The sequence below is a fragment of the Biomphalaria glabrata genome, chromosome 15, assembly GCF_947242115.1.
Source record: "Biomphalaria glabrata chromosome 15, xgBioGlab47.1, whole genome shotgun sequence".
Classification (NCBI taxonomy): Eukaryota; Metazoa; Mollusca; class Gastropoda; family Planorbidae; genus Biomphalaria; species Biomphalaria glabrata.
In genome coordinates this window covers 15,733,889-15,746,447 of record NC_074725.1, presented here as the reverse complement: position 1 = coordinate 15,746,447, position 12,559 = coordinate 15,733,889, and the positions used below count along the sequence as shown (strand labels likewise).

At 30.6% G+C, this 12,559-nt stretch overlaps 1 protein-coding gene across 4 annotated transcripts in view; it reads right to left on the bottom strand.

Annotated features, from left to right (window-relative positions):
* Positions 1-12,559, bottom strand: part of LOC106055692 (ATP-binding cassette sub-family C member 5-like) — a 95,730-nt gene that overhangs the window by 21,682 nt on the left and 61,489 nt on the right. For 3 of the 4 annotated variants that reach the window (XM_056012139.1, XM_056012141.1, XM_056012140.1), the window contains exons 8-23: positions 12,172-12,257; positions 11,405-11,578; positions 10,564-10,626; positions 10,358-10,442; positions 9,870-10,018; positions 8,763-8,870; positions 8,283-8,397; positions 7,945-8,087; positions 7,571-7,642; positions 7,190-7,359; positions 5,373-5,445; positions 4,650-4,853; positions 3,679-3,865; positions 2,911-3,012; positions 2,158-2,351; positions 1,399-1,545 (exon numbers count right to left, since the gene is read on the bottom strand). In XM_056012139.1, coding sequence (XP_055868114.1) covers positions 1,399-1,545; positions 2,158-2,351; positions 2,911-3,012; positions 3,679-3,865; positions 4,650-4,853; positions 5,373-5,445; positions 7,190-7,359; positions 7,571-7,642; positions 7,945-8,087; positions 8,283-8,397; positions 8,763-8,870; positions 9,870-10,018; positions 10,358-10,442; positions 10,564-10,626; positions 11,405-11,578; positions 12,172-12,257 — 2,072 coding nt within the window. The remainder of the gene's footprint in view (positions 1-1,398; positions 1,546-2,157; positions 2,352-2,910; positions 3,013-3,678; positions 3,866-4,649; positions 4,854-5,372; positions 5,446-7,189; positions 7,360-7,570; positions 7,643-7,944; positions 8,088-8,282; positions 8,398-8,762; positions 8,871-9,869; positions 10,019-10,357; positions 10,443-10,563; positions 10,627-11,404; positions 11,579-12,171; positions 12,258-12,559) is intronic. The other variant, XM_056012142.1, reaches the window with a different exon arrangement.

The following is a 12,559-nucleotide window of genomic DNA, read 5'->3' as shown; positions in this document are numbered from 1 at the left end:
CACACACACACATATATATTCACAAAAAAGTTAAAGAAAATGTTCGTATAGCAAATACCCCATTCAATCATTTTATGTTGTTGCTTTTTTAAAATTTGCATATATAATAATGTTATTTCATATATTAAAATACAAATTAAATAATTGATTTATTAATTTTTAGATGTTTCAGTTCAAAGCAGCAAAACTATTAATTGTGATGATGGCCAAGATAAGGACCTGATGAAAAAGGAATATGCTAATAACAGTTTCTGGTGCCAATGTAATTAATATTAAAATCTTTTTTAAAGAATGTGACTATAAAAAAAACTGTGCAATTTGATAATACATTATGTATATTACCAGCACATATAGAACTAGAAGGAAATGAGAAGGCTGACACACTCGCCAAGTGTGGGAGAACAAACTCACAATTAAACATTGCACTCTATCCAGAAGAAATGAAGAAACTAATAGTAAATAAAATAAATGAGAAATGGACAAGCTCTCATCTGAATCACAAGAAAGATGATGCCTTTTATTAGCTATCCTGACAAGATCAATGACATAACAGATTGAGACAACATATGTACCGGAAGCTCAAAATTGGAACTAGTGAAATCTGCCCAAGTGGAATGTCACTAGAGAATGCTGACCATGTCCTTCAAAACTGTTCTCTTTACCAAGAGGCCTGTACAAGACACTGGCCCCAAAACACCCCAATAGAAAGAAAACTATATGGAGAGCTCCCTGATTTGGAAAGCACTGCACATATAATGGTCTAGTCATCTGAACCCTCCAACATAAAAATGAGAATGAGGAAGAAAAATTAAGTATATGTTTCAAATGAAAATCAGAATTAAAAAAATGTAGGGCTTATCAGGTTAAAATTTCTGAACGAGGAAGAAAAATTAAGTATATGTTTGAAATGAAAATCAAAATTTAAAAAATGTAGGGCTTATCAGGTTAAATTTCTGAACGAGGAAGAAAAATTAAGTAAATGTCTCAAACGAAAATCAAAAATTAAAAAAATGTAGGGCTTATCAGGTTAAAGTTTCTGAAAGTGATTGCTAAAAATATTATGAAGCTAAAAATAAAAGATATACTTCATTATTTATTAATCAATGAAAAAACCTTGTTGGACCATTTTCGCAAGAGCCATTATTAGATATTTCAAAATGAAAAAATAAATATGATTTTAAGTACACTCTTTAGGATTAAGCTTAAGTTAAGATTGACATAAATTGACCAAGACTAACTTAAGTGAAATATACTCATCAAAGTTTATAAAAAAAGGAGGTATTAGAAATAATCAACAATTACAAAATAAAAGATTAAATGGTTTAAAGCTGAACAAAAAACAAAAACAACAACAACAAAAAACAACAGAGTCTAGTAAGAACATAATGATCAGTTTACCTTCATAATGCCAAATGATCTCAGCAATATGAGAACAATAAGAACTGGAATAAATCCAGCGTATATAAGTAAATATTTATCTGTTTCTAGGTCCTCTATGGTTATACTATTTAGATGTGAGGTCTTATTCAATAAAAAAGATGTATTCTGAAAAAAAATATGTCAAACAAAATATTTAAAATATTTAGCTTAAAGACAAAACTGTGTTCTAATTATTTGTTAGGATATTACACATATGAATTGACTTCTCCTATTTAACACTATTTAGGCCATGTTATGCTGTAGTGCTTTTCTGACTGCAATTTTTTCAAACAATCAATCTTATCAGTGGACATTGCTCTAGTTCCATTCAAAATCATAAGAATTAAACAATTAGCATCATCAAGGCGTAAATACATTTTTTTTCAAACCATGAGTCTGCATGTAATCTTTTGAAAATATGAAAGTGTCTTTTAAATCAACTAAGCACCAATTTATACAATATAGCCAAAGTAAGTTTGTCTGACAAGAGTACACAATATTAAAATTATGTATAATGTATGCATATTTTTCAAATTTTTATTAGCTAAGATCAAGACTGATTTCTTGAAACTAATGGGAAATAAGATGTTGCTTAGGTAATTATTAATTTCATTATTAATTTAATAATTAATTTATTATTAATTTAAAGTCAAGAAGATTTGCAACAAAAACTAGCAAAAAAAAAAAAGAACATTTTAGATAAATTACAACTAACATGCAGAATTCAAGACACCTTACTGTAGCACTTTGTTGTATCCAGTAGGATAAAAACCAATTGGCAGATGTGACTCCAGCTACTGGTAGACAGAAGCAAAACAAAACTAAGGCCAGAATGAGATATCCACCCATGGACTGAATATATTGGTGAACTACTGAAAACTGCAAATAGCCTTTATCTAACTCTTCTTCTTTCATCAATTTTGTAGACTGGTCTGAAATAAAGCAAAAAAAAAACCCACCCCAAAACAAGCTGTTAATCTTAATTTAGGTATATTAAAATATATCAAAAGGTGTATGAGAAGTAGCTTATTTAACTAATATACAGCTTTATACATTTGGGAATAATATTATTATGTACTGTAAACCAGAAAAAAAGAAAAGAAAATTAATAATCAGCCCAAAGTTGTATTTCTTTTTTTTTCTCTAACATTAAAAGGAACTTTAAATTTTTAGCCAAGTGCTACTTAAATAAGTAAAGTGCCCCTTTTAGTCATTGTGATCTATAGAGCAGATGATGTAGAGGTAATCTGTTTCAATGGCAGACAGTTAATGAGGGTGTTATAGGAACAGCACAATGACCAACGACCTTTACCCCAGAAGAGTTGGGTGGACTCAGGAGCGTTACTAAAAATTCTGAAATTAAAAATCCCTGTCTTCACTAAGATTCTAACTCAGAACCTCTTGTTTCAGAAGCCATGCACTTTACCAATCAGCTACCACGCACCTGAGTGCTAGTTTTTATAGTAGAAAAAAGGTTAAAAAATGTCTTACCTTCTGTGGTTGCATGTGATTTTCCCATAGTTTCTGTATGGTTATTCACCTGCTGGACACAATGGTTTGTTAAATTATTGCTGTTGCTGTCAGCAATCCTTCCTGGAGAAAGAAGATGCTTTTTTTTTCAAGAAACTAAATCATAACGAATATATATTTAATTCTAACGATTTAATGCTACAAAGGTGTGAATCCAAAACATGATAACAATAAATGCATAGTGAAAATAATGACTAAAAAAATACAAACATTACAAAATGTTCAGATTTGAAACAGTTCTATGTTTACACACTAAGATTTGGCTGAGTTTTTGGTTTGTGACTAATCTGTCCATAAGTACACTGGGTTATGCCAACAATAGAGTTTTAAAAAATATCCATTCATGAAGTATACAATAACAAAGATGAGAATGTTGTAGTGGAAATGAAAATTAATTTTTAAGTTCCTAAGAGTATCAATCAAAAGAGAAGTTTAATGCCATACCCAAGACATTCAGATAATTAACAGTGGCCAGATACTTCAAAGTTATTTTTGTGTGATGAATTTAAAAATAATGTGTAATTTGGTCTAAAATTAGCAACAGATTGATCAGCTTCTATAAAGACTATTGAAGGCATTATCAAAGATGTTGAAGTTTTTGTGCTTGAACAATCATCCTTATCAAGGTCTATAACAGTAAGAGTCTCAAATTCAAAATACCCTGAACTTCTAGTGGATTAAACTCTACTAGGAACCCATATTATGAAAATAAAGAAAATGAATTCTAACCATTTATGTTTTTTCCAAAGTCTCTTGTCTCCAAGAGGCCTTCTTTTACATATACATAATCTTCACTGCTGTAAAAACTGAGAACATTTGCATACTCTCTACCATTTGCTAACATTTGGCTGTGTGACCCTTCTTCAACTAGAACACCATTTCTCATCACCAATATTTGATCACAATGTTGTAAGAACTTTGAAAATACAAAAACATGCAAGATTCTTAAAATTATTAGAATAGAATAACATATTTTATTATTTCATTAAAAATTATTTAGAGAAATTGCAATTAGTCAATGCAAAAACACTAAAAAAAAAATTAAATTTATTAACTAAAAAAAGACTAAATCAAACAAACAAATAAAACTAACCATAAATTACCTCTAGAAAAACAGACATAAAAAACTAAAAATTGTTTAGAAAAATGTTCGATGCTGAAATAATTGTCAGACTGATTGTGTAAGTACAGACTGGCCAATGGAGTACTTAATTTACAGACTGAATATATTATTTTATTTTAATAGGATAGGAATTGAGAAATATCATCAATCACATTAATAATGAAAACAATGCAACTAGTCTGAAATTCACATTAATGGTATTGCAGTCTGTTAGTCATGACCGATGACTGCATTATTGCATGTTACCTCTTTGTTCAAGAAAACTGTGTTATATTGAAGTAAAGACTATTTTTATAAGGACTTGTTTAGGTCTGTATATTTTTTTTCCATTATTCAAAAAGGATAAATTGAAATGGAGGCAAAGCTGTAAAGCACTTTTCTACCAAATCAACAGTCTCAAATCTACTGGACAAGTGCAAAGACAGTCAAGTTATTATACTGGCCATTTTGCACCCTCAGTAAGTTTTTAATCACAGAATTAGGTGAATTTAAATTTATCTGCAGAAGGTCTGCAGCACCCAAAATGAAAAAAAAAAAAAACTTTTTATGAACAGAATTGCTTTTTAACACTACATACCTCTAAACAATGAGTTACAAATAATACAGTTCTGCCTTTCATCAATCCCAGAATGCACTGATTGAAGATATGATTGCCAACATGGACGTCAACTGCTGAAAGTGGGTCATCCAATAGCAAAATATCATAATCACTGTAAGCTGCTCTGGCCAGTGAGATCCTTTGTTTCTGACCACCACTTAGAGTTGTTCCCCTTTCTCCAACCTAAACATTTATTTACAAATTATTTAGTTTTAAGATTTATATAAATATTTTATATAAAGAGATATGTAATTAAAAATAAAAAAAAAAAAAAAGAATGTGATTTCAAAACATGATAGATAATATTTGTTTCTGATCTAAATGTTGTAATACTAATAATTAAATATCATAAAATGATCAAATAGTATGTCAATATTTCTAATATGAGAAAATGTGAAGTCAATATTTCTAATATGAGAAAAAGTAATGTCAATTGTTCAAATATGATAAAAGTGATGCAAGGTGGAACTGCACTAAAATTAAAAGATGGGTAAAAGGAAGATAAATGTTACAAAATAAAACTTAATAGGACTATGACTATGGATTGTATTATCTAACAGTTAGTGCTTGGACTTGTCAATACCAGTATCTTTCAACACATGAACTTGGAATTAGATATCAAGTTCTCTTTGAAAGGAAAAGCTGTTACTTATATAAGACTAACATTAGACATAAACAACTATGTAGGTACTGCATTCTTACTTCTGTAATGTCTCCATTAGGAAAAGATTTTAGGTCTTCAGTCAGAGCACAAGCTTGTAGTACTTTGTTATATCTGAAAGTAAAGTAAAAACAAAAGTTTCGGTTATGGATTACACTAAGAATTGGTGAAGACAGTCTTGAGCATCTTAAGTATGGATAATTGGTTGGTAAATGAGTTTGAAATTTTAGAATGGCTGAGCACATTCACCTTATTTAACTAGATAAAACGTTTAACTAGTCTCTCTCTAAGGGGCATGGGGGCAGAAAGATAAAGCTCTTGGCTTCTAAAGTGAGGGTTCCAGGGTTCCAATGTCAATGAAGACTGTGATTATGAATTTCAAGACTTTAAGGTCGCCTTTGAGTCCACCCAACTATAATGGGTACCTGACATTAGTTGGGGAAAGTGGTTGGTCATTGTGTTGGCCACAAGACACCCTTTTTTAACAGTCAACCAAAGCAACAATGACATTTACATCATCTGCTCTATAAATCGCAGTCTCTCTAAATAATATTGTTTTATAATGTGAAACTTTGTATACACATTTTTTATGGAGGGTTATAAAGAGAGTAAGATGGAAAGAGATTTAAGTAATTGATCAGGACTCTTATATGTCAGGAAGTTTTAAGATTGGCCAATATGAACAGCATGCATGCTCTCCTGACACAAAGAAGATTACGCTGGCTCGGACATGTCACCCGCATGCCAGATGGCAGAATCCCGAAAGATATCTTATATGCTGAGCTTGTGGAAGGAGTCAGACCCAAGGGCCGCCCAAGACTAACATATAGAGATGTCTGCAAGTGAGACATGAGAGCCTCAGGCATCAGCGAAAGTATGTGGGAAAACATAGCCAAAGACCGGAGTGCATGGAGACAGACTGTGCGTGCTGGGACAACCCTTGCTGAGAACAAAAGAATTGAAGCGGCTTTAATCAAGAGGGATAAAAAGAAAGCTGCCAAGTCTGCTAGCCCTAAATCAGAGGCATACACATGTACGAATTGTGGCAAAGTCTGCCGTTATAGAATTGGCTTGATTAGCCACACCAGATTCTGCCCCGTCTCAAGATTAAGCCAAAACCAGTGACTCATTTGGGCGCATCCATTGCCTTTCGAGACAAAAGGAGCCATATATATATATAAGATGGAAAGAGATTTAAGTAATTGATCAGGACTCTTATATTCATTTGGTGCACAGAAACAGAAAATTGAACATTTAGTGCAGAGTTGAACATTTGGTGCACAGAAAGTGGAACATTAGGTACACGGTGAGTTGAACATTTTGTACACATAGAGTTGAACATTTGGTGCACAGAGAGTTGAACATTTGGTGCACAGAGAGTTGAACATTTGATGCACAGAAAGTTGAACATTTGTTGCACAGAGAGCTGAACATTTAGTTATCCTGAATATAAAAGAAACTTGAGTCTAATAAAATAAAAACAATAAGTACATCTAATAAACTATAACAGACCAGAATAAGACCTATTACACTAAGAATTTGTATGGCCAAATAAAGAGAGTCATTGTGTTGGAAGCAGCATATATCAGAAGATTTTTTGTATCCCCATACTTTGACATTCATTTACAGGTCCTCATTCTTTTGAATGTAATTTTATTTTGCACATTTATTGCATAAGATCTGCAAACCCAATTTGTCAACATTCAGTTGTGAATTATTTTAAATCAATCGCATAAGCTGCAGGTGAAGCATGCCTTTTTTTGGTCAACTTACATTTGAACAATTATGTGAAAATAAATGTCTAAACTTCAAATCAGAGATGATATTATAATTATACATAACCAATGACTTGTTCTACCTTTCAGGGTCATATTGTTGTCCGAAAACAATATTTTCTCGGACTGTGTTGTTTGTTATCCAAGCTTGTTGGGGGACGTATGCACAGTGTCCAGATGTTAGCAGCATACCAGACTCTAAAGACAACTGTGGAGGAAACATCACAAAAATTCCAGTTTGTGTCTCTAGCAACTGTACAAAAAAAATAATTGTAAAATAAAAGGAAACTAAACTACACAAATCTATGTGTGAATCATCAAATTTAATGAAGTGTCTATTACAAATGTATCATTAAAAAAACAAAATTAATGTGACAGAAATGTAATGATAAATGTTACATAGATATTGACATGATTGAAATCTGTCTTTGGAAAACTTTCATTGAATAAAAGGATGTACTTACCCTGCCTAAAATAGCATTGATTAGAGAAGTTTTACCACTTCCAATCTTTCCACAAATACCAACCAGTTGTCCCTAAAATTAACAAATTACAATATTTATTTCATTTATTTTAAGTACATATCAAGACTATATGAAAACTATTAATAAAGAATTATATATGCAATGCAAAACACTGAACTGTTCTAAATGTGTCTAATGATTATGTATAAAAACAAATACTACACAAAATTAGTCATAAAAAAAGATAACTCTTGTTTCTTGCTTATCCAAGATTGAAAGAAGATAGAGATTATCATTTAAGGATACCAGATTCATTATAATGATGATCAACAATTATTGATTAAATAAATTATATTTGATAGGATGAAACTTACTTTCTTGATGTCAAGATTGATATTCTTCAGCAGTGGTTCAGAGTATTTGTGGCCATTTTGTTTCTCATGTTCATTTAAACTTTTACTTTCTGACAGGATGATATTTTTTTTCCCCATTTTCCTTGGCTTTCTTTTTACAATACCTGCTTAAATATAGACAGTACAGACAGCAATTAGTCATATAATTTCCTAATATTTATTTCTATGGCACTCTTATGAACAATATTTTTTCTTAACTATTTTAGTAATTTGAAAATAATTGCATTTCGCATAGAAAGTATTGTTTTTTAGAATATTTATTCAAGAAAAAAAAAACAACACATTTTGCAAAACTTAACTGTTTTTATGAGCTGTACTAGGTGGCCAACTCAAACAAGCATTGACTAATTGAATAGCAGTAGCACTTGAAGTTGGCAAAGGAGGCAGACTTACTTCCTCCATCAACAGCACATCCTTTTTACAACATTAATAAACAAAGAAGACAATTGGAAAAAGTGCAGATTTATCAGACTTGCAAACAAGACAAAGTTAGATTTCTAAAAATAAACGTTTGTGTGTGCTGCTATAAGAACTAAAAAAAATTGAAGAACAAAGTCTAATTGTGTTGACATTGAAGCTCAGATATTGTTGTCATACTAAAATTATGAAATATATTATCTAATAATTATCATAATTTATAGGATAGCCAAATAGACATAAATTTCATGCATTTAAAAAAAATGTTGATGTCATAAGTTTAAGAATGATTTAAAATAACATGCCTAAATTCAAAATCAAATTTTTAATTTAAAAAAAAAAATCAACTGAAAATTTTTTACCTGAATTCTTCTGGTGCTGATTACCATCTCTGAGATAGCTTTAAGTGCAAATGGTAATGTTGACATTGAAGTCTGCATTGTGTTCAGTAGAGCAATAAATGTGAATGCCTTTGAGAAACAAGAAATTAAAACAGAACATTTACTTTACAATTCTATCTTTAGTGATATGTGTTGTAGGTAGCAGAAGTCTATTGCAAATGAAAACCTTTCTTTAGTATTGCCTTTTTTAAAAAAAATCAATGCATCTTTCTTGCACCCTTTCTTTTGCCAGTTAATTCAAGAATTTGCGTTGAGCCCATGGATGTCTCCAACATAAATACATATATCTTAACTATATGGCTAGAAACCTGAAGTTCTTAGATTTGTTTCTTACCAATACTTAAATTTGTACTGGGTCAAGAAGCCAGGGCTAAAGCTATTGATACACCCCCCCCCCCCCCCCCCCCCCCCGTTTTAAACTGTAGAATGTAAAGACTTGGCAAAAAACAAAGTGCTAACTGCATAACATTCTCAACACATTTCACAAAACTAGCTTACCTGGCCTATACATTTTAGGTCTAAAAGGGGAATTCATTTTGTTATTTCAAAAAATAATTCTTAAGTAATTGTAATAATTGTTCATATAAACAAATCATTTATGCTGAACAGTATTGCTCTTAATTATTTTTTTTTAATCATTTAACTTATATCCTAAATTAAAAGATATCCTGTCTCACAAGATTTAGCCCCTGTGATAGCTAATTTCTTTACTAAACAACTCATGACTTTTATAACACATCTGTTAATAAAAAGCCTTGTCATGAATATTCAGATTGGAGATCCATTCACAACCAGGGAGCTAGAATGTCCCCATCCAACAAAAGGCTGCTGGGAAGCTAACACATGAAACTAGGACCGCATCCAATTTTATTCATATAAGAAAGATGTATGGGTGAACTATGCCATCTAGTCATAAACTAAAATGAACTATAAAAACCTCTTGTTGAACTCCATTTAGCAATCTTTGTAATTTTTAAATTTAATAATTAACAACAGAAAGTTTTTTTTATAGTTTGCAATTACAGGAACCCATTAAGAAAGAAAAAGGTCACAAAAAAATAGCCTTGCCTGAGCAGCAGTCAAATTATGACCTGTGGTCACATAAGCTATGAACATCAGACTGCTAGCAAAGAGGGGAACCAGCATGGATGACCCCATACTGATGCTTTGTATAAAAACACTCTTTTCTAGCAGGCGTTGCTCCTCTGATCTAATTTCTGAAAAATAAAAAAAGTGAATAGAGATCGAGTAATTTTATTTCCAATACTCCTTAGATTAAGGGAGACAATTAAAAGATAAAATGGCAATATTTATTTCCCTAGTTTAAAAAATAGAGCTCATGATGTCCCTTAAAAAATATTTTATAAGTTCTCTAATTCCAAAGAGATCTGTTGTGTAGCTTCATATTTGTTTCATTACAATTATTTCTTACAATTTATAAAGAATTTGGTCACAAACGCAAACTAAAAATAGCTTGGGTTAATTTTAGACAAAGTATACAGCATAATCTCCTGTCAAAACATTTATTTTTAATTAAATTATAAACAAAATCTTACCAGAGATCTTCTTAGCAAAGCTCATTTCCCAAGCATACATTTTGATGAGTCTGATAGAAGTGAGTAATGTGTTCATGAAACTCACCTGAGAACAAATTAGAGATTATTTGCTATTAATAAAATTTCTTACTATTTATAATTTGTATTTTCAAATCAACAGAAAGTCTAGTTTGACAACTTTTTTATAAAAATAAAAGCATGCTTACTCTTTTATCAGTTATTTTAATACTTCTCTCACGATAGCACTGAGACATTTTGGCGCAAAACATCTGAAAGAGAAAATGATTGAAATTAATTAAAAATGGTTGTAAAGTTATAAAACCTTATGATATGACTTTCATTTTTTTTTTTAATGGAGAAAAAATTATTAATTGAACTAATGTTTTTCTCTATGATTATGTGCTCAGTTCTTCAGAAACATGTCAAACTGGCCCCAATATCCTCTCCTCAGACTTTTCTTGCCATTCTTTAGCAGGTTTAAACTAGAATGTTATAAAACTTCCGTTCTAAAGAAATGTCTGAAAACTAATGAAGATAAAAAAAAAAATCTTTCTATCTTTGTATATGGCAGAAATGCAGTTTAAAAACTAATTAAAAGTTATAGCAGGGTTCTCACTAAAACGTTTAAAGGGAAAAACAGTTCAGAAATAATTATGTAACAATAAAAGTGTCTGAGGATGCAACTGCAACTTTAATCCTGTTTACTTAGAAATAACCATTAATATAATCATAAAAAAAACAACAATTGTCTTTTACTATTTCCTGTTTGTGACTTTGTCAAATATTCAAAATATATATATCATCATCAGACTGAACATTTCTAATATTTTAAAGTATTTCATATATTTCTTCAGAAAAAAGATATTTGCATTAAATCTCCTACAGGACTACATTGAGACAATAGTCGAGAACCCATGGCAAAACAGCTTGGCATTTGGTAATCTTAAAAAATGTGTAAAAATATATTTTTAAATATACAATTTTTATATCCTGACACTGCTGGAAACAGATTTTTCCATAAAAATGCTTACTTAAATTACTACTTACAGCAAAGGGATAGAATCCAATAATAATAATGAAGCTGATTAGCGACCATGGCCCCATTAGCATCACACTGTAGACACAACTCATGATCACAATGATCAAAGAGCTGATGATGAAAGGTCCAAGAATGATCCCATCCCATAGGCGCTGGCCATCATTGCTGATAAAATTAACCATCTAGGGAAAAAGTAAATCAAAACCTAAAGAGTTAGTAATACTACATTTGTGCATTAACTGTCAGGGCATGAACTGAGAAAATAAAGTTTACTTTTTAAAAAGTTGTCCATGGAGTTTGCAGTTCACTTTATGTTATTATGATCTAAAAAGTGAGAAGGAGTAACTGGTTTGTATTTAAGATGAAAATGTATCAATGACTTACAGTGTTTATGTAAGAAACATAACATTGATAGTTTGCTCCTACAGCAGGATTAAAGTTTTAAATGAAATGAAACAAAATAAATTTGGAAAATGGTTATCAAATTAAAAACTTTTGAAAACAATTTATCTATTTTAAAGCATTTTCATAAAATGGTAATTGTAAAAATTGTAACTATATGATATAAATAGTTCGTGATTTAGATTTATTGAAATTATAACAACTTTCTGCAATATTATTCCTAAATGGACAATGATATGATCTGTTTCTGAAACAAATGTGTATTAATATTGTGGATTCTAAAGTGATTGAAATGTGCAGTCAACATCCAATAAACATAAGAACATGAACAATTGAATACTCTACATTTCTTACAGCGCTCTACAATACTTACATCTCCTACAGACTTGTCTTTTAGACTTTTTAAATGAAGAATTTTTCTATAAAGTAGAGCAAGTGTTCCATACTTGATTCTTGTTGCTAAAGGAATAATAAAATTGCCCTTTGTATGGTTTGTGGAATTAGTTATGAATACACTACTTTTATTATCAAATAAACACAATAAAAAATATTTACTTTATAAAAATCTATGAGGATTTTAAATATGCATATTCTCAATAGCATTTGGCTATATATTTTGCAATCTATGAAAGTCATATTTTTAAAGTGGATCTAATTTGTTTATCTTTTTCCGGTTTATGTTATATAGATGGCAAGATGCTTTGTGTGTAGTTGATCTGTTTGTGAATGTGTTACAATTCTCATGGTTTTTTAACCAAAAT